At 37.3% G+C, this 22,210-nt stretch overlaps 1 protein-coding gene across 1 annotated transcript; it reads left to right on the top strand.

Annotated features, from left to right (window-relative positions):
- The first annotated feature begins 1,189 nt into the window (after nucleotides 1–1,189).
- Nucleotides 1,190–9,738, top strand: RAD51AP2 (RAD51 associated protein 2). The gene is given in 3 exon segments (XM_069008401.1): nucleotides 1,190–5,297; nucleotides 6,843–6,935; nucleotides 9,620–9,738. Coding segments are annotated over 3 exon segments (4,320 nt in total).
- Nucleotides 9,739–22,210: the final 12,472 nt, after the last annotated feature.

The following is a 22,210-nucleotide window of genomic DNA, read 5'->3' as shown; positions in this document are numbered from 1 at the left end:
GATACTCCGCCAGGAAGTGCCACAGTACGGGATCGGGGTTCTCGGATAAACAATCGCTGTGGAAGGCTTGAAAGGAAAACTCACAAGAGGTTGTACAAACCGAGAGGGAGAGGCTGCTGCCCTCACATGTAATTTCCAGAAGAGGGAGGAGAGTGGGTGTCTGCCAAGAGAGAAACCACCTCGGCGACAGGACAGGGGAGTCCTGTCACCTGCAGCGAGGGGGGAACACCTCAGGCAGGGTCAGAGAAGCCTTGAGAGAGGCGGAAAAGCCCCGAACGCGAGGATTAATTTTACAGGTATCTCCCGCAATCACAGGAGTGTTCATTACCAAAGTGGATTTTCCTCTGCCATTAAAAAAGTAAACCTGTTAAGTTAGGAACAGTACTTGATTACTGAATCACGGTTAAGAAAATTAATTATCCTGTTTAAGAAAATTAATTATCTTAATTATGTACTTAATGAAAGGTTTTGAATATGTTCCTGTCGGCTTTCAGATATCAGCTCTGCGCTGTGTCTGGGTTATTTAGAGACACTGGTGAGCCAGGCTGCTACAAGTGTGATAAATCCTCTCAAACACTATATAGAATTTAATTTTATTCAAATTATGTTATTCACACGAGGTAGATCACTTTTTAAATGAAGCTGATGAGTGCACTTAGCTTGAAGAAACATGCGCTAAACATCACCAGCACCAGGACATGTAACAACCTAGATTTGTGCCTGCAGCACCACTGCCTCTTTGTATATGAGGATAAAATCTGATACAATGTTTTGGCACATCTGAGGGCTTTCGATAAACTTTCCTACAGTTGCACTTTACAATTTATCACACAGTGAAGACAAGACTGGCAATTCCTTCTAACAATTAAAATTTTAACAATTTAAAGGATCCATTCTCAGATTTATAGGAGTTCATCAGTGGGCATTACTTTCTTGACATTTGTTCTCAGTATTCGGGGGGGTTTGGCAAAAATACTCTGTAACAAATGCATTTAAAAATGTAATTAATTTAATTAACTTTTTAACACATCAAAAATATCATCCATTCTATGTTTGCAAACATCTACAACTTTGGTAAACCACTTCTATCTTAAGTTCTTGATCTTGGCTTTAAATGTGGTTTAGTGATCCTGCCTTTCTCTCAGGTCTGTAATGTATACAGACCAAATATCAATGTGGTAATGTATAGATGATAGAATTACTGATTTTCTTACACAGTTTGGAAATCATTAAGAGATCATTTATGCCTAAAACTTTAATATTTCTTTAACTTTCAGGACTGTCTCAGCAAATATAGTACTTATTTTTTGTGACCATGAAAAGTACGTATTCTGAAAGATTTTTATCCTCATCACCAGATGAAACTGAGTATTACCTGTATGCCAAGCGAGTTAAAGAAGAAAGTGATCACAAAAGCAGAGAGAAAGAGGAGCAACAAAAGCTAGAACAAAGCATACACTGTGGAAGCATTTACCAAACATCACCACATGAACTCCTCTATTTATCAGAAAGACAAAACAACTGGGCGTTAGAAAAGCAGAGTTGTGATACAGCAAGAAAAACTTGTATGAGAGAGTTTTTCTGTTCTAAATCTTGTAGTAAGGAAGGCTTGGCATGTAGAGTATCAGAAAATGAACTGTCCACCAAAAAATGGAATCCTGAAAATGAACACCAAAGTCCTGTAGAAGATGGCATTTCTCTGAATGTAAGTGGACAGCCCCTTGAAACAGAGCTGCTCAGTGTGGTGAGTGCTGCTGACACATGTCAAAATCTACAGGGACTAAACCCACCCCAAGAGCAGCAGAACAACAGTACAGAACCAAATAATAAAAGAAATGGGGATAATGAACTCAAACAAAATTCTTCAGTTACATCCTTAAACAGACACTTGTTTCAGACTGAATTGTTAAGTCAAAAGTCAGTCTCCAAGAAAAGATGGCAACAATACCAGCTTTTTCAAATTCCATTTTTGAGTGGTACCAGTTCTGTGTTTCCATGCCTAGAAAATAAAAAAAATAATTTTCTGAAAAATGTATGTTCTGCAGAGGATAAAAATTATTCCAGTAGTGCCAAGGAAACTATGGCAGAAAGAGACAATAAAGAAAAAAAAAATTCATTGTATGTTATTCCAGCATTGAAACCGTTTAAAAGTATGCAACCACTGGAAATCCCCAATTTTCAATTTCCTAGGATTTCAAATAAAATAAATAGTAAACAATCATCAACTGACTTTAGGGAGACAGATTGGAAGAATTTTGAAAGCACACCATCTTTAATGCAATCTAAACAGATACATGGTGTGCAAAAAATGTCTGAGATAGGGAAACAAAAAGTGAAAAATGATAAAAGAAGTGTAAGAGCTTCAACTGTTGGTTCTGAATTTAAAGAGAAGAATAGCCCAGTAAATAAGAAACAGGAGCACAGTGCTTTTGCAGAAGGAGAAGTATCTGGAACTTATTTCAGATGCAACAGCACTGACATTGAATGTAATAAAATATTTGCTGAAAATGACTTCAAAGATAAAATGCTGGAGAATTCAGAGGGTGATGATGACCAGAAGTCAAAGATTTACATTTACATTAGTGCTAAAAATGCTCAGAATGAGAAATGTGTCAGCTCTAATGATCTTTTGCAGAGAAGGGGGAGGAAGAGCACTATTAAGAATGCGGAAACATTTCATATACAGATGAGTATTCCAGTAACAACAGAAGCATTAGAGAAAAATAAGTTAAACCTACACTGTGGTGTGCATGATTCCAACAGAGATATTAGTTTGTATGAGGCAGAATCAAAACTCTCCACAAAGGAAATGCTTGATTTCCAAAGTTATGTAACAAAAAATATTACATTTGAAAGTAATTGTCCTTGCAACGTTGTGCAGGATTTTCCAGATAAGAGAGAGAGTTGCAATATATTTAGAGGGAAGAAAATGTTCGAATTGAAGTTTTCATTTCAAAACATGTTGTTTGGATGGGTCAGGACGTGGACGGAGTCTCTCCATGAAGATATGCCCACGTATCAGGAGGACAGTGTTACACCTTGGTCTCATTGCCCTGACATATTAAATGAGCACTGTGATGCTCAAGAGTTGGTAAAGAGCACTATAAATAGGAACCACAACGATAAAATATTCATGTGTTTGTTGGCTGTTACTTCAAAGCATATGAAGGTAGAGGTACTAGAGACAATTCTTGCTTCCTTTTTCAGTAGCACAAATACTTTACTGAGAACTGAGGGAAAGTCTATGCAAGAGGAGAAATGGTATTCATGTGGCAGAAAGCAAAATCAGTTAAACTCATGCACGGAGGAGTCTTTGAGGCAAACCACAGGATTTCTTAATGAAAATGAAACTTATCCAGGCTTTTTAAGTTCTAAATTTGTGGAAAGCATTGATTTTGAGTTACATAATGGATGCAAGAGAAGATGCTTTTCTAGAACTTTAGGCGAAAAAGAGTACACTTTCCTACAAAGAGGTGCCCTCTTTCATAACCAAAAAAGCAGATTATGTAAGAGAAGACTTGTCAGGAAACATCGTCTCTTACCCAGAATGAGTGAAGGGTTTAGCACTGATTTGAGGTCAATCAGTCACAAAAGCAGTATGAAAAAGCAAATTTTAGCTGCTAAATGCCTGATCTTGCTGCAGGGCTTTTCTAACTGTTCTTCACTACACAAGATCTACTGCTACAATGTCACAAAAGTACAGTATCTGATAGGAGCCAATCTTAGATATCAGAGTTACTTTCCTGCTCATTCCCAACTGGAATTTGAAAAGGTGAATAAGGAAAGTACAAGTCAGGAAATATCAGTAACTTCTGTAAAGCAGGAGAAGAACAAGCCAAGCATAAGGCTTAATAGTTCTTTTCATATAGAATTAAATAAAGATTTCCCCTTTGTTTTATATGAAAATAAGAAACACAAAACAACTCGATATAGAACTTGCATAACTTCTACAAATGAAGTCACTAATGAAGTAACATATACTATGAAAAAATATTTGGGTAGCTCTAGTTATATAAATGCTGATGAAAAATGTGTTAATACAAAAGAGTGGCAAATAAATCATCGTAACTTTCTTTCTAAAAGATCTTTTTCTATTTTTGACACATATGAAAAAATTCCCCTAGCTACTGATCCTGAAGACTTTGACCAGATCCCAGTTGTAAAGCAAGACAGTTGTATCAGAAAAAAGTTTTGTGACGAAAGTGCAGTCACTGGTTCAAAAGAAATTCAGTGTTTGCCTGTTCAATCAAATGATGTCTTAGTTCTGTCTGAGCAGCCAAAAGCAACCACAGAAAAATATAATTCTCTCCTGTTGCTAGATAGACAAACAAACAAACATGAGAATTGCAAAGATTTAAATACTTGTAGCCCACATTTAGCAAATAAAAAAGTAGACCAAGACACTTATTTAAATTCTGAAAATTTATTTCCTAGTTCCTCAAATATTTATCAGTCTGTCACTTTGCCATTGGACAGCAGCTCTTTTGTCAACAGAGAAATAAGTGAAGATGGGCACTGCAGGAGTTCCTCAAGTGCAGACAAACAAAAGGCAAGTGAAACAATTCCTGCCATGTTACAGTATCCATCCACGGGCAGTCCTGCCATGACAGATACATACTTCCAATTACAGGCTAAAGAAACAGCACAGTTTTCTTTGCAACAACATGAACAGACAAATAAGACAGGCAGCTCAGAGCCAGGAACTTTGAAACATCTTGAATATGTAAAAGAACGGGAGGAGAGAAATTATGAACAAATGCATGTAACTAATGAAAGTCAATGTGAGACTGTGATGAATTACTTGATTATGTCATATTCAGAAGATAAAGCTAAAACATTCATTGCTGAAGAAGAGGAATTAAAAATGCCTTTATCCATTACGAACAATGGATGCCTTGAAGATGTAAAAGATAAGTATTTACCCTTAGAAGATAAAATCACAGATGAATTCAAACTGAAGAGAAAATTTGATTTAGTACTAGAAGAGCTACATATGTTTCATGAAATTAGCAAAGAAAATGTAAACAACGTATGTAGTTTGGAAACAAACTTGTCCAACATTTATTCGGAATTAAATAACGCTGAGGGAATAGATGAAAATGTGGCAAGGGGTTCTCAAAGGAAGATATACATTTCTTCTCCAATCTGTGGTACCACAAAAGGAAAACACATACGTGACATTAATGAAAGTTCGTTAAATGAAAAGATATTAAATGAAAAAGAAGACCGGAAAGTATCTAAGGAATATTCTACTTCAGGACTGTCAAGGGAAGAATTGTTGCATTCACCTGCAGAAGGTAATCACATGGAATTACTTTGTCTTATGTAATTAAGAAAAATTAAATTTTAGGCAATATTTTATTTGATTTAAAGCTGTATTTCTCAACTCAAATAATTCCATGTTTTCATGGAATTCAAATTTTGTTGGACAAATGTACTTGCCTATGAGCAGCCAGATGGAAAACCCCCCACACTACTTCAGCCACCTGCACACTGTGCTGTAGCAGATGTAGCTCAGAATTCAGCTGGTCAGCTGCAGGATTGCTCAAACATGTATTAATGCACATTATGTTACAGATTATTAATGTTGTCTTTGATTTCATCATAATGAGCCCTAAATTCCCTAAAAGAGTCAAAAACACAACAAAGAACCAATGCATTGCATTGAAAAGCCAGAATTAAAAGGGAATACAGTGTTTCCAAAGGAGACTACTGTTTCCTTTCAATTGATGTCATGAGCTCAGAGTCATGGAATAGTTTGGGTTGGAAGGGATCTTCATAGATCATCAAATTCAACCCCCTGCAGTGAGCAGGGTCATTTGCAAGTAGATCAGGTTGCTCAGAGCCCTGTCCAACCTGATCTTAAATATAACTATATAAGCCATATAACTTATATAACTATATTTATGTTTGCTCAAAGTTTAGATGCTGCTGGTTTTAAGACTTTTAAAATTTTTCCCTAGAGAACCCCAATCCCCACTTCAAACAGTATGTGAGGAAATCTGATTTGTAAACTCTGACTCCTACCCCATTTGCTGCATAATCAAGAGGTATTTAATGAGTAGAGGAAGGGCACTGGGAAGAAAACCAGTCGAATGGTGTACCTTCTTTTATTAATTGCTCAAATGTGATAAGTAAATTATTAAGACACCCTTCAAACAGTGTATTTATCAGATTTTGGACCTGAAATTCAATTTGCAGAAGTAATGAGTTCTCACAGCTGCAAATAAAATTGGTAAGGGATATGCTTTGGTCACATTTGGTAAATTATCTGATGAAAATACAGCCATCTCAAAATTGTCATCAGAGCTAAATTTCTCAGTGATTTGGCTCTAAATTTATAAAGTGAACATTTCAGAGGGGTTATGGAGGTAAGTAGTGCTTGGGAAGATATTATTAAAGTGTCACAGAAAAACGCCAGAAGGAATTCTGTTCAGTAGAGCTTTAACAATATAACATGCTGCAAGTTACACCTGAATGCCTTGCAGAGGATGAAAACCTAACAGATACTGGGTAAATGGCTCAGCAAGTGATCACTTTTCTGCCTAAGTCTGGAATAAGAAGATCCTAGTGGAGCAACTGATATGTCACCAGAGGATTAAAACCTGCATTATTGCATCTATGCAAAGGAGAACTTCATGAGATGTAGAAATAGCTTTTGCCAAGCCTCTGAGAATGAGACTTTGTAGCTTTGTTAATATTACCTTTAGTGTGCACATATGTGTTTTAATCACAAGAACGACAATTTAGTAACTAGATGAAACAAACTTAGTTATTTGTTTATAGCAATCAAATTAAAAAGTTAAATGTTTTATTTATGTTTTTGTTTTAACACTATTTAGGTGCAGCTTATAGAAATCCATACACATGGCATCCAACTTTTTTACCCTGCAGTCTTTTTAAGGAACAAAGCTATAATTTACAGAAAGAAGGAGGTAATATTTATATTATTCTGCAATTTACCACAAATCCCAGTGCTAATAGACTTATTTTTCAAACATTTGTATTTGTTTTCTTCCTTTTTTATTTCTATCTCTATAGAAATCACATTTGGTTTAATTGTAGCTTGCCAGAAAAGTGTCCTGTCTTCAGCTTGGTTCACAGAACAAGTCATGCTGATGAGCATTTTTGTTCTTTGGAGAGAAGAAAAGAACTTTAACAGCATGGAGTTTCCTTTGTTGCTTCTTTTGGAGCCATTTGGAACAAACATCTTTGTGCCTCCAATCATTGTGATATAGCCAAGCTATACTACAGGGAGAACATGATTCGTTATACTTTTTTTGAAGGTTTGCAGTTTTGTACACATTGTGGAAGGAAATTCAGAAGGATATTGTGAAGTGATCTATTGGATTTCAAAAAGCACGTTTTGGCACTTTTTCCAAAATATGGAAACATTTAGTAAAACAAGGCATTTCATTTATTCTGAAATGGAATAATAAAAATTTGTCATGAAAAGTCTGTTGATAAACTTCTGTTTTGCTTAGTGAAATCATGTACTGATGTTTCGACTTTTATTCCCCAATGCATCTCTTAAAACTGTTACACAATTTTCTGGTTTCAGAATTCAGAAAATTGTTTCCTTCATTCAGGCCATTCTGGGAAATAATGAGACTGAAATACTCAGTTACAAATGACCTCTCCTGTTCTTTTCACCTATGATTTATTGAAGTTATGTCATCTTGTGATAATATTTCATATACCAGACGCAAAATGTTGCAGAAAATTCTGCTCTACTTCTTTTCTCTTTTTCACTACTCTGTTTTATATTTTTTTGTGATGTGGATTCTAGTTTCTGACTTACATAGTAGACAATGTTATTGCTTAGGGAAATTCAGATTCCAGAATGCTGTACTGTGCATAACAAACCACGGTGGTTAATATTAACATCTTCTTGGAAATTATATTCAGATGAGATTGAAGCTTGCTAAGTAGAACATTGTTCCTCCTATGACTGAACCTGGATCATTTTCCCTTTCTTCTTTACCCTGCTGTTTTGGGCTGCAGGGCCAAGGGCAAAGGAAATCAGATGTTTTCTCCATTGCTGTTATGTCTATTTCCTTTACACCGCTTCCTAGTGTTCTCTAAATTCCCATCTGAGCTTTTCCAGAAATGTTTGGGAAGAGACCTTAGCAATGCGAGACTCCTTTTTTCCCCCCATGATTGCTGAGAAATTTTGCAGGTTGTTAGGACAATGGCATATTTCTAGGGCATTTTATACCTTATTTCCAGAGTATTGTCAGAATCAACAGGAACCTAATATTCTTCCAGTAGAAGAAGCTGAAAAAATTGGATGTTGCCCTCATCATCCTTCTCAGTTGATAGCGAATAGGAAACTGTTGAGTATCACGTTTCCTTGAGGAGGTACATTGGCAGAGACAGTTCTCTTCCATTTACACTGAATGTTGCCTTCCAGGTTATTGTGAAACCAGGTTTTGTCAGTGGAAATACCATACTTACTGTACTGATAGGAGTTAATGTCAGATGTTTTGCTGATATGGGACTGTCTCTCTCTATTTTTCAGTAGGATTCTGGGCCATCACATCTTGTCACAGAATCTGTGACTGCTTTGGAAAGGAGGTACCTAGATGGGACAAGATGATTTATACTCCAGTAGCTTTACAATTTACCATGACTAACAACCATGCTTTCCTGGCTATGTATAAACCCATAACACTTGACTGACTTTCAGTGCATGCCATTCCTCTTCCAGTTAGCTCTTAGGAGTCTTAGAAAAGACATAGCAGCACAGCTGTCTCATCATTGGTTTAAAAACAGAACTTTGGGATTTTTTTCTCATCCCATGGTTTAAAATTCTTGTAAAAGTCTTCGAGAATTTTTTTCTCTCCCTTTCATAGGATACCAGCTGAATACCTAAGGCTTTTATACACTCACTATTTGATGTCCTGGCTAATTGCTCAGTGCTTCATCATTTTATAGAATAATGCAAAATAGAACTGGAAAAGATCTTGAGAAATTTGACCCCTTCTTCTTCCAGATGAGTCGTTGTCCTAATCTCTAGTTAACAAGGTCATGGTCTTCTATTCTGCCCCAGTGAGTATTATTTTATGCAAAACAGAACAGCTTCTAAAGGATAACTGAATTATGCTTCAGATCACTACATGATGCATACCTTACTTATAGAATGGGAATCAGAAAATAGACATCCTCCTATCCTGCTTTATGTAAAATGAATGGCACAGGGCAAGGTTTCATGATTATTATCACCAGTAGAGTGGTGCCTGGCTCTAAAATTTTGATTTTTACATCTAAACTGCTCAGACTAACTGTAAGTATTAAAGTGTATCTACCTCACCAAGTCCCCTCCGCCCTGAAATGTTAAATTGTATGCCTTTGCCAGTCTGTTAGGAGAGTGTCTCGGGTTGAGGATTCAGAAGGAATCAGAAGGAATCTGCATATGACCGAGCCATGAGCATTTCCTTTTCAGCCCAGAAGAGTCTATTAGATGCTCTCCAGCAAAATGGCAGTGGGATAGGATGTAGTAAAGGATTGCTTAATGAATATTGGTCTAATTTTTTTATCTTATCAGGATGTAATTCTTGTCTATATGATACAGAATTATGGGTCTGCTTTCATTTTTTATTCTTTCTTTTAAATATAGGATACTTTCTGTCTCGTGATGTCATAAGAGTACAGCCTCTGAAAACATGCAAGGGCCCCATCAGGATTGGGCTGTCAAGAAAGGCTCGGCCAAAGAAGCTTCATCCTTATCTGAAATGACTTACTGGATTCTTTTACCAGCCTTCACATCTGGGATCACTCTGCTTGAAAACTGTTGAAATGTTTTAATGTTTTTTTTGGTTTTTTTTTTGGTGCTTTGATCTCTGTGGTTTAAGGGGTTTTTAGATATTAATATTGCAGTATTTGCTAGTGATTTATTTAGGAATACTCCTGTGAATACTTGATAGCAAAGGGATTTATAATGAATGTTTACTAGTAGAAGTTTTAATGGAAGGGTGAATTCCTTCTAAAGTTTATGTAATATTAATAAAATCTGTCATGTATTTTTCATCTATTAAAATATACAGTTGAAATTTTCTGTCACATCCACACATACTTAGAATCCTCTGTGTGTTTGTGTAGTTTTCAAAACTCAGTAAGTATTTTTAAAGAGATTTGTTACAAATGTTTAGAGTGATGTACAAGAGAATTTCAGGAAGCTAAGTTTAGATTGCTAAAAGAAGATTATGTTTTCGGCTTCAGAGGTTGTTTCCTCTGAGGTACTTTCAGTTCCATGTACTTGTCCCATTAGACAAAGAGTTGGAAAGGAATAAAGCTATAAAGGCTACAGACAGATTGTCTCGTTCTGAGGGTAGTGATTCCATTGTATACAAGTGGATGCAAAATAATAGTACATAAATTCTGGAGATTATGTATCTCAAGAAATGGGGACACTTGGGCTCCTCTGAAGCATACAGATCTTGGTTAGGAACATCTCTTAGTTGTTATTATACTGATATTTTTGTTGTAAAGAATAGGGACAGTTTCAACTGAATAAAAGCACAGCAAGATACAAACCAGAGTGAAGTCTGAAAAAGAATCCTGAAGTGTCGGAACAAGAGTAATCTAATAACAGGTATACAGAAGAAAGCTTTAAGCCCTCTGTGATTGCACAGAGCTTTTTAGAAAGAGCATATTTCACCCTGCAGTGGATACGAGAATTCCAGTATAAAAAGTGTTACAGAACAGTGATGGAATAATGATAAACCCCAATACAAATAATAATACATGATTGCAGCTGACACAAGGAAACTGAGCAAGCTGAACTGATGGGGAATTTATCTGCAGACAAATTATTCTATAGAATCTATGGCAACAGTGCAAAGACTAAGTAACTGCACTGTTTCATTTCTTTATCAGTGACATTCAGAATATATCATATGTAATAGCAAGCATCTCAGTATGTTTATGTTATAAGGATCTAAATAAGAGAAGCAAATTCAGTCCACAATATCAAAAGAAATCAATGAAACAATAAAATCTGAAAAAAGAGTTATAATTGGGTTCATAATTCCTTTTGCCTGAAAGAGTAAGAATTTCAGATGAAAATTTGTTTCTAGGCACAGCTGCTTCTAAAATAAGAGTTTCTAAACTGATCTGTTGACCATAGGTTGTCTGAAAGTTATAGTAAATTGTGTGCACCTGGTTTAAAAATAATTTTAAACAATAAAAGTTGCTAACTTTCCCACTAAAAATTTGATGACACAAGTGTAAAACTGTCCATGCTAATGGAAAGCATAGTTCTGGACAAGACATTATCCTTCCTTTATCAGTACACCTAATTTATGGAAAAATTTTAAAGGGCTAAGAAAATGGATAACTAGAACAGAAATTCAGAAGCAGCTCCTAGGTGGGCAGGGCCATTAGTCAACTCCCTTGGGAGTATGCAAATGAGACAGAAGCTGAACAGGACTGGATGGAAGGATGGATGGATGGATGGATGGATGGATGGATGGATGGATGGATGGATGGATGCACGGGTGCATGGATGCAGGGATGCATGGATGGATGACTTCGTTGCACCTTCACCATCAGTAGCAGACGTCTCTGTCTCAGACAGGGTAACGGCATCACCGGTCAGGGTGACACTTTGGAGCAGCTTGAGGACCTATGGATGATAACAACCCCTAAATGTTGGCTGAGGGTCAGTAGAGGGGTGCTGGTTTCTCAGTGCTCTGCAAGAAGCATCAGCTAAAGTTTCTCTGGATCCCAGCAAGAAGCAACTGATCACAATCCTTTAGCTGAGTGTTGTTTATTGTGTACTGGGACAGAGCAAGGAGAGCTGGTCTATAGGCATTGGAATGCCCCCCTGGAATTCTGTCCTCACAGTTGACTAAACAGTTCTTGAGTGCTGCCAGATGAGAACTGGCTGTCAGGCACAATGGCTCATCAATAGCTTCTTAAGCTCATATTTGTAAAGGCTGATGTTTAAAGTAGGAGGATTTCTTACAGTTTGGGAGTAATAATTCTGTATTTACAACACATTCTATGAATTCTTTGGGAAAGCTCTCTATGTCATTCCCCACAGAGAGCAATCTTTACCCCATAGAGTGATTTTCCTATATCCTCTTCTGACTTTGGCCTGTGATCATTAATGACATAGGGAATAGATTTAAAACATTGCATTTTTAATAATTCTGGGGCAGCTCTGGTGTCCATGGCTTGGAAATAGGTATATCATTTCTGTCCTAGCACTTCTGTGCTCTCACTGTTCAGAGCACAGTGATACCAGGTCTCAACCACTTTAAAAAGCCACTAACCACAGAACTTTAGAGATCAGGGCAAGGATGGCAACCAGAGCAGGTGTGTCTACCACCAGCTTCCACACCACAGACTGATCCAAATTTGTAGTGTCCAAGGGTCAAGGACTTAAATGCCCAGTATGGAGGCTTCATAACTCAGATTCCTAGTTAATAATGTCCAACAGGCCCATGAAAATGGCCTTGTCGTTCTGACATTGGTTACATCAATACAAAGTCGTGCATGGAGATGATGTGACCCCACCAAAGCGTACCTGTAATGAACATTCACATAAGTGATTCCGAAACCGAAGAATAAACTTTTCCTTGAAATACCTACCCAATTTTATTCTGCCTGACACTACGCTTTAGGATGCCTGGAAACTCAGATTAGTCTAAAATCTGCAGGAACTAATAGCATGGAAAGATTCCATTAAATGACCCCAACATTATTTATACATCAAATCTTCCTTCCACTTGTTGAGGTCACTGAGCCAGCAGCTATGATGGCAGAGGGGCCAAAGAGCCCCGAAATAGCAAGGGCCTGCTGGTGACCGATTCCGAGGTTTGAGAAAATCCCCCTGACCTCATGGTGAGAAAGGAAAAGCTTCTCCTGTCATGCTTTGTGGTGGTAGTGTGCAGACTTGGTCTGTTTGATTGACTTGTATCCCTACATACCCCCAGAGCTCCCATGCCCTCAGACCATTGGTTCTCCCCGCTCCTGCATAAAAACCCTGGACCTTGGATGCTCTGCTCTTTTTTGTCTCTGGCCTCCCTCCGGGGCAGGGTGCAATAGATGTTGTCTGTGGAAATGCCATGCAAGAGAGCCCTCCTGACTCTTTGCCTCTGGTAATGCTGAGCTGTCTGGCTTGAGTGTGTGAGTGTGAGATCCGCGCCTAAACAGCCACGCGGGTGAAAGGAGTAAGCTGGCTGGAGTGCTGTACTGCACCCACTGGAATGATTCCTTGCCAGGGACATTTCAGGGAAAAGCAAAGCTGAACCCTTCACGAACACACATGCAGTGCGTTATCCACTGAAGAATATTTTTGCCTATTTTTAAGTCAATGAACTCCCCTGTTTTTAAAATATGCCTCTTTATCTGATGCTTTTATAAAAAAATACTACAATATTCTTGTCTGCAGAAGACAGGTACACAGGCTACTTTTTCAGGACAAGAGATAAAGTCTTAATTTACTGAATTTATACTCAATAGCAAACTTCCTTGTGTTTAATGGTGTAGTTTGTGCAAGAATGTCCCCAGATATCCTGGAAATGATACTGGAAAATATCCAAATACAAAAAACCAGCCAATAAGTCAAAAAAACCAACAAAAATTGGACCATGCAGAGAAGTAGAATAGTCCAGCTGAGATATTGTGTAAACTTTATGTCTGACGCTCATTCAGCTGGAGAGAGCTGCTAACAACATGCCCTCATCTTAAATAACAGAGGAAGGGTTGGCTCTGGGAATGCTGCCTGGCCTTCTGCCAGCTTCAGCTTCCCCATCTACCATCAACTGGAAAAGCTCAGGTACCTCATTCTCCTGGGGAGCAGCACAAGAGCACTCAGCTGTGCAGAGCAGCCATGGAAGCTGGCACCATTCCATGGACTTTGGGATGTGCAAGGGAAAATGCTAAGCAAAGATCCCGCCATATGTCTTTGCATATCTGATCGAAGCAATAAGTATAGATTTTGAATTTTTCCATTGCAGACACAGTATCTGGTGATGTTTTTTGAGTTAGCTAAGCTTGCAAATGCTGACTGTAACAGAAATGCAGATGTTAAATGTCATTATACTTTAATAATTATGCAAAAAAGCTTAAATATAATTTCTGAATCATTGTATGTCAGCTGCTAGAACAATAGATATAGCTTGGGCTTGTTTAATACAAAAGGATTCTATTATAGCCTACTGAAAGCCTTGAATTCCATTATATCTACCAATACATGTGATTTTTTAATAAATAGTAATTGAGTGAATTTTTTTCGTCTGCCTTTCGAATGACTGGATGCAAAACTAAAACTGCTCTTCTCAATGCATTTTGGATAAATGTGGGCGATAAATGAGTGAACAAATGAAAGATTATTAAAATCCAGTTTAATTACAGCACCTGTATATAGAAGTATAGCTATTTTCTCTATCAGGGAATTGAATTGAAACAGGTAATTAAGTCCTGCTACTCCTTTTATTGTTGCAAGACAGTTTCAAAACCAAAATAGATGCCAAATTTCAGGGAAGGCTTTGGAGAAAGGGTTTGAATGACTTTTTCTATAAAAAGGTTCTGCATTAAGGAAGATGGTGCCACGACATTTTGTGAATATACTTTACCAAGAAGCTTCATGTGGTCAGGAAGGAGCTCCACATTTGCTCTTACAGTTTACATTAGGTTTGGATTTTAATTCTCTGCTCTCAGCACAGACATGCCATCATGTTATTCCCACAGAACACTGGAGAATGTACCTGCTGTTGTCACCTAGCCAAGCCACTGAGGTCGCTTTACCTGCTGTGTTCCTGCTGTGCCAGAGCTAGAGCATTTCTAAACAGAGTCTCAGGTAAAGGAGAAGTACATTTTAAAAATATCTAGGAAAATGAAAAGTCAATTTTGTTCAAAATTATTTCTTTCAAGAATGGTTCAGGTGAAAATGTAAATAATGGCTCTAGTTTCAACATTTGTCCATTGACAAATTAGTTAATTTCACATAATTAATTCATTCACATAATTTGACATAGTTAATTTCATGAGCAAAATTAGTTTATCATGATCTGATGAGGTAATAAAATTAAGGAGACGATTATTTTATAAAATATATGCTACCATTTGGTATTTGATCTGAGCCAATGCCACCATGGAAGTGGAAGTATTTAAAATTTTCCCACTACAAGGCCCCTTCAATTATGAAAATAATTTTAGCCAGGAGCTATAGTGAAAATTCAATATAAATTCAGTGTATGCACTAAGAAAGATGCATAGAATAATTCTCTGTGAAAGCACTTTCTGTCAAAGCTTAAATATACAAAAACATGCAAAGCTTACCAAATAAATGTGAAAAATAAGTTCATCAGCATGGATATATATATATGTGTGTGAGTATCTGTATGTATATGCACATTTATAACCTACCATGTTTAAAGTACAATCAAAATATATTCTTATTGCCAATGACATTTTGGAGCCTGTAACTTGCCATACTGTCAATGATAGATTTCAGAAATTGTAACAGAGGTTATGACTGTGTGTGGAGAGATGGGAAACAGATTGAATTGACTTGGGAAACCCCAGTGAGTGAAGTAAGGTAGGCCCTCAGGCAACTTGAATTGCCTTTGGGACAGAACTGTCTTCCTCCATTGATCAGTGAGGAGACTGAGGGGAAGCTTGTGCCACAGTCAGTGTTCTCAACAGACTGCAAGAGCTGAAAAATCTCTTTTATCTGTTACTTGGAGCTAAGGGTGGAAGAGCTGGCTGTTTAAAGTGCTCTCTAGCACTGAAATTCTGTTATTCTTAGGTTTGTATTCAAACAGCATCCAGGATCTCTGCTCACAACTCACTCTTTACTGCAAAATCTTGCAACAAAGACTTGGTTTCTGTCCCAGAGGTTTTACAAGTCATTTTTTAAATTTTGTAAATGTACCTTTAGTTATTGCCTGTAACTATGATATTTAAAGGAGGCAAAATGAAAATAAAATGTTTTTAAAGAGAGCAATCTCTGGTTTATTTCTACATGGCAGATGAAGGAATCTTTCAATTTTAAAATATTTCTGCTTATTTCGAGGAGGATGTTGATGGATTCATGAGTGAAGAGATGCAGCAGGCAAAGAACTATCCATGGCAAATGCAGTGTCCTATAGATTAGTGTGCTGATCTTGAGTTTGATTCTTCTCATCCATTCCAAACATTCTCACACTTTTTGGAGAAACCCTTTCATTGAGAAAATGAATAATGTTTTATGTGCCATTTGAGCCAGCTCTTTGTGTGCCTTATCCAATATATCAGCTTGTTCTTCGTGCCTCACTTTCTTCCCCCCTCACTTTCTTCCCTCTCCATAATTTCTTTTATGCTGGAATTTTCTGAGGTTCTGGCACTACAGTAGAAAGCAAATAGAGCTGGGCTTCCCCACAATCAGCCTACTTCCAGCAAAACTTACCTGCTTGTGCTTGCCAAAGCTGTGAACTTACCTTGCTTGTGCCACAAATGTGCACTATAACTGAGCAGCTGTCATGAACTACTGGTCTTGTCCAATACTTCCATTGTGACAGAGATTCCTTGGCCATGGATGGGTGTGGAATGGTCTCACTGTGCTTCCCTCACAACACTTCTGTCAGCCTGTGCTAACACTGGCGGTGCTGAGTTGCCCAACTTTGAGATGGTGAGCAGGAATTGTCCTTAAAAACAGTAGTGTTAGAAATGTTCATTTCCCAGGGACCTGTGGGGTGGGATGGCTAGGGGAATTTGAACAAGATATTGATTTTGGAGCCATAGTCATAAGGAGAGAGCTATGAGAATTAAAATATAACTCTGCTTTTTCTTCCTGTGAAGTAAGTGTCTGTGAATATTTCTATGCTCATTTTCTTTTTTGCATGTATGTTTCTGTTTTACATGTATATTTTATTATTTGTTTTTTAAAATCCCTGCCATTATCAATATATATGTAAAAAAATTTTTTTGGGATGGGGGAAAGCTGTAGAAAAATATGTTTTGACATATTTTCAGAAGAGGATCTCTATTGACATTTTTCAGAAGAGGATCTTTTTTAAAAGATGATGAAAGCTTGAATTATGCTTGCGTGCCACACCACACCGCTCTTCTTTTATCCCATATATTTAGTATGTTATTGCTTGAAAATAATTATAGGGTACAAAGATTGGAACCATAAGAAATGAACATTTGAAAAAAATTTCAAGACTGTTCACAAAACTGAAGACACAGTGCACAACATGTTCATCCCTGTGAAAATTCTTCCTTTGTAAGTGCTGCCAAGGTCAATGTCAGCTTGAATACTCTAATGCATACTGTAAGTGTAAGCCATGCAGATTAGATCTGCCCAGAGCTGTTCCTATTTGTTCATCCGGCTTTTAAAAATACATGTTTGTGCTCTTCTATTAAAAAATTTCCATTAAAAAAAATCAGCAGTCCAATCTTGTATCAGGTCTTTCACTATATTCATTCTCCACCTACCTTTCATTTTGCCCCAGAAATATATACAAACAAGTTTCCATCTGTGCACTGCTGAATGTATTTTCACATTCAATAACAACAGCATAATGTATTTCCTGCATTTTCCAGATAAGTTAATGGAATTAGATTATGCAAGGAATAAAAATAGTTCAATGTTAGGACTCATTATGGGAATCTTAACATTTACTAAAATGCTGAACTAATAATATTGAACATGGAATTGTATTTTAATTGCTTTTATCTCTAGAGTGAATCTTTACCTGCATGAACTATGTTATTAAGGGCACAAAGTAATCCCACAAGTACAGCAATACTTCATGCAGTCCCACTTATTTTATTACAGCTCCTATTTTTCTGAAGCTTCCAAGGAAAGAGGGGGAGGAAAACAGGGGCAAAGAGAGAGAAAACAGTCCCTCTTCAATATGATTTCTTAAATTGTGAAGTCAAATGTGAGGTTGTTTGGCTATTGAGAGATTTTAGGGCCAAATCTTTAGTATTTTTTTTTGTATCACGCTGTTTTTCTCTAGCTAAGAAAATATTGGGAAAAAATCTAAATCAACCTGATTCCTAGGCATGGTCCTTATGGATTCCTGGAGATACTTGTCTATATGACAGGGAAGTATGGAATGCTTCCTGGGCAATCACAAACAGGAGTAGTAGGAGTCTGTCAGTGTTTGCACCAGAATCTGTACAGAGCCATTTGTGGCTTTGCCCTTGGCAGTCTCTTCCAAACAGCTCAAGAATGTCTCTGTAACAGCAGATGGACACTATTGGACAATACTGGTGTAGATATCTGTCATAAATCTTAACAACTTGTTCAGGAAAGTTGTGGTATCAGAGGTTTTCTATCATCATCAGTTAGTCTGTACTACCAAAGGAGGTGATACTTGGCTTCCCAATCTGATAACAATTGATATTGTTTCACTGACACTAACATCTGCAATTCAGGGAGGTGATGACCTTGCAAATATTCCCCTTGATTGCCCTGTTAGTAAGCAGCTCGCTGTCTTCTGGCTTTACTTTGGAAAAAAAAACAGTGGGTTTTTAAAAGTTTAAACGACTATTTTCTTCTGTTTCCTTCTCACTCATCTATCCTTGCTGTGCTCATTGCTGCTGCTGGGCTGCTGCTGGCTTGTCAAGCTGACCCTGCCATTGCCTCCTGACACTATCAAGCTGTCTGTTGTGGCACTGACTTTGGATCCGTGGCAGGATGCTGGATCTGTTGCTCCCACACTTGTCTCCCTTTGTACTGTTGCAGTTCTTACAGTGCTTCTGTGAGTTACTGACAGTTTATGTCATACTGGTTCCTTATAGGAAAAGTGATCTCTCTTAAGACTGTGCAATAGGTTATTTTTTTGATTGGTGGCTGAGCCAAACCTGAAAAGTATTGCTTGAATTGTAGGGATTTTTGTTGTTTTGGGGTTTTATAAGATTTTCTTTTTGTAGTAGATTTATTTATTTTTAAAGCTTTTCTCATAGCAATGAAAGACTGAAAAATAGTCATTCTGGATCAAGGAAACATTTAATTCAATGTCAAGAATAACATTTTGTTTCCAGTGAAGATTGTGCTAACAAAAGTAAACAATAGAAGTATGTCACTAAAAGTTAAGCACCAGTTGCAATACTGGCCAGGAATATTGCCCTCAGTGAGTAATCAGGACATTTACACAGAATGTGGAGGGCTTACATTCAAATCCTCCCTCAAGAAACATCACTTCTTCACCTTCTGCCTGCCTGATGCATGTTCTAGATGTCACATTGTGTGGGTGTATCTTTACTCAGTCATTTGACTGCAGACATTCCACTTTGTGTAATTATTTTAATAGGAACTGACAGCTGCTTGTTCTACCTTCTCAATAAGTGTGTGTGTAACCTGTTACATCACTCTCAGCTTATGAATTCTCCTCCTTCATGAATATTTGCACAAGATGAAAGAGCTGCAGAAGAAGAAACTGGAACCACTTGCATGAGAAAACTTTACAGCCACTGCAGTGGTCACATACCTTGCTCTGAGATACAGTTTCTGAGATCCCTATTCTTAAGTGCACACTTGTGAAACTGCCATTATCTCCATGTGACCTTGTTGAACGTAATTCCAAACAGGTTTTTTTGTAATAAAGTAGTTTTTATATTCCTGTGTCACTGAGTTCCAGACTGTGCAGAGAGTACAGTGACCCCTGGAGCAGGAGCTGTGCATGTACCAAGAGAATTTGTTCTCCATCTTTATCTCAGGTTAGCATCAGTTCTTGAAGGAGGAATAGTTTCTTACATGATGATATTAGTAATGAGTTGTGACTCCTGAATAAAAAATTGTCTCCTTACTGACTGATCACTTCAGTTCTTAGACAATTGTAAGCTGAAGTATGTGAAACTAAGTACTCAGTCTCAGTTTCACTGAAATCCACCCCACAGAGAAATCAAATCCAAGTGTATATGCTTAGAAAAGTTATGATTTTGGTGTCATAATGGCACATAACCTTTTGAAAAGTTTGCAATAGGTTCTTAACTAATGAGAGTCTCCAAAACTTTCTCCTTGTTTCAGTCTGATAATAGAAAAAATGAATAAAAACTCTTAAGCTTAGCCATAACTAAACTGGGGATGATATTCTGAGCCATGCTACTTCTGCTCACTGTCATGATGCTCTGATATTTGTTGCTTGAGGTTATTTGCCTGAACTGCTTCTTTTGACAACCCAAGCTGTGGGAAAAATTGAGGCCCAACCCATTTTCACAGGCAACGCTTTTTCACTGCTCAAACCACAGCTTTCTCCAGCAGCATATCACCAACCCAAATGGTTAGACTAAGGTGATGAAGGGTCAGCTGAACAAATCCCATTATGAAGCATTACTTTTCCTTTCGGTGACAGGAAAAAAATTTAGCATCGATAGATAAGTCCTCCAGTCATGACTGTTTTGAAGCAGAATTCTCCTTTAAGCTGCCCCTCTCATGAGACGAGTTGTCTAAAGAAGTAAAGGCCCTATTTTTCATATTTAGTCCAGCAATATCAGGTGATAAACCACAGCATTTGGGATTATATCCCTCTATGAAATCATACTGACTGAGTCTATTAGAAGCTTTCTCCCTCACACTGCCTTCATATTTAATTAATTTAGAAAATTGGCTTCAACTTCTCTTTTCCCTTCCTTGTATTTCTTACTCTATGTTATCATTTTTGTCCAGAAGGATGTTATCTTTTCATTTTACTTTTACTAAAACATTTTTAAACTCTTTTTTATTCTTTTGCCTGTATTAAATGCTTTTGTATCCACAGTTGAAAGCTGTACTGATTTTGAACTGGTCTTTTGGAAATTGCTGAAATTATTATAATTTGTTTATTTTCAGACAGAAGGTCATGTCTTAGACCATTCTTTTTGTTATGAAGACTAGGATTAAAGTGACCTGATTGTCAAGATCCCTACTGTCAATTTTATCAACAACTTGTAAACTTCTCTGTCATTTTCTCAGTTTAATAAGCCAGTTTTAGGAGAGCTGCCAGGCTATGATCCAGGTGAAAGGGGCAGCAACTGCAGTTCTTGCAGCACTTCCTAGTTGTGCTGGAATGTCTTGATAAGCACTTTCATAGTCTGGACCCTTCCTTAGAAACTGAGGGAGATGGACTGGTTTATTTATTCTCTCATTTATTTGTCATGTAGAGCATATGTTTCTGCTAATTTCCTGAATCTAAGAATCTAAGACACTCCAGTAGAAAGTGTTCTTCTCTATAAAAGCAAGGAATTCATGATGTCTATTTAATGATCTCCAAATCATTGACAGCGGTTATTTGTACTGATGACCTCAGTCTCTCGTTGAAGAAGGCTGAGGTGGATAATTCTGGACTTTGCCCCAGCAATGTTGGCACCCTCCAAGGCTGTGTTCTGAATGAGGATCATCCTTCCTTTGGGAGAAACACAACACAATATGATAGTGATAACATTTACATAACATTATCTCAGGAACCCACACCAAGAGGAACTTTCAGAATACGTGCTCTTACTTGTATTTCTTAGGGTACTGAATTCCCTGTATTTTTATCTGTTTCTTCATATCAGTTACAGGATTGCTGACATGAATAATGACATTGTCTGAAAATTGTGAATAACAAGATGATGAGATTGTTCAATACAGATTTGGGAATAGGGAATCATACAATTAGTCTGAATAAAGGAAGGGGGGCAAAACAAATATCAGGCAAATATGATTTCAAAAGCAGGCTCTTATTAATCTTTCCTGAAGAGTAAAACTCAACATATTTGCCAAACTTCCAAAAGATATGTGCTTTCTGTGGGTGTACTGTTTGGCCAAAGAGAGCAGTGTGCTGTCCTGCCTGACTGTCAGGCTGTGCTTCCCAACTGAGAGCAGATGTGAAGCTGCTTACAGTGTTTGGAATATTTTTTTGCATAACATTGAAACCCAGAAAAACAGAGGAATATTCTGCAATTATTCACCTGTTCACAGATCTGCACTCTTCTCAGATCTGCAATCTGCAGATGTCAGCCACATGAAATCATATGTTTAAAATAAGAAATGAATAGTGTTGAGCAGATGAAGGTAGCTGGTATCATCCAGCAGGTTATTGTACCAAAATTTTCACCTGATATGTCATATAATAGTCTTGAATTTAAGATGAAAGGTTTTTTTTTTTCAATTTCATATAGATTAATGAGTGGCTTACATGCTATTTTACAGCAGATTAAAAAGCTTGTTTTTGTTTTCAGCTTTAATACTCTAATGCAATCTACTTGATAAGAATAAATTCAGTTTTGCCCCTGAAAAGTAATA

The sequence above is a fragment of the Aphelocoma coerulescens genome, chromosome 3, assembly GCF_041296385.1.
Source record: "Aphelocoma coerulescens isolate FSJ_1873_10779 chromosome 3, UR_Acoe_1.0, whole genome shotgun sequence".
NCBI classification, from domain to species: Eukaryota; Metazoa; Chordata; class Aves; order Passeriformes; family Corvidae; genus Aphelocoma; species Aphelocoma coerulescens.
The sequence above is the reverse complement of the archived record's forward strand: the minus strand, read 5'-3'. Positions and strand labels throughout refer to the sequence as shown.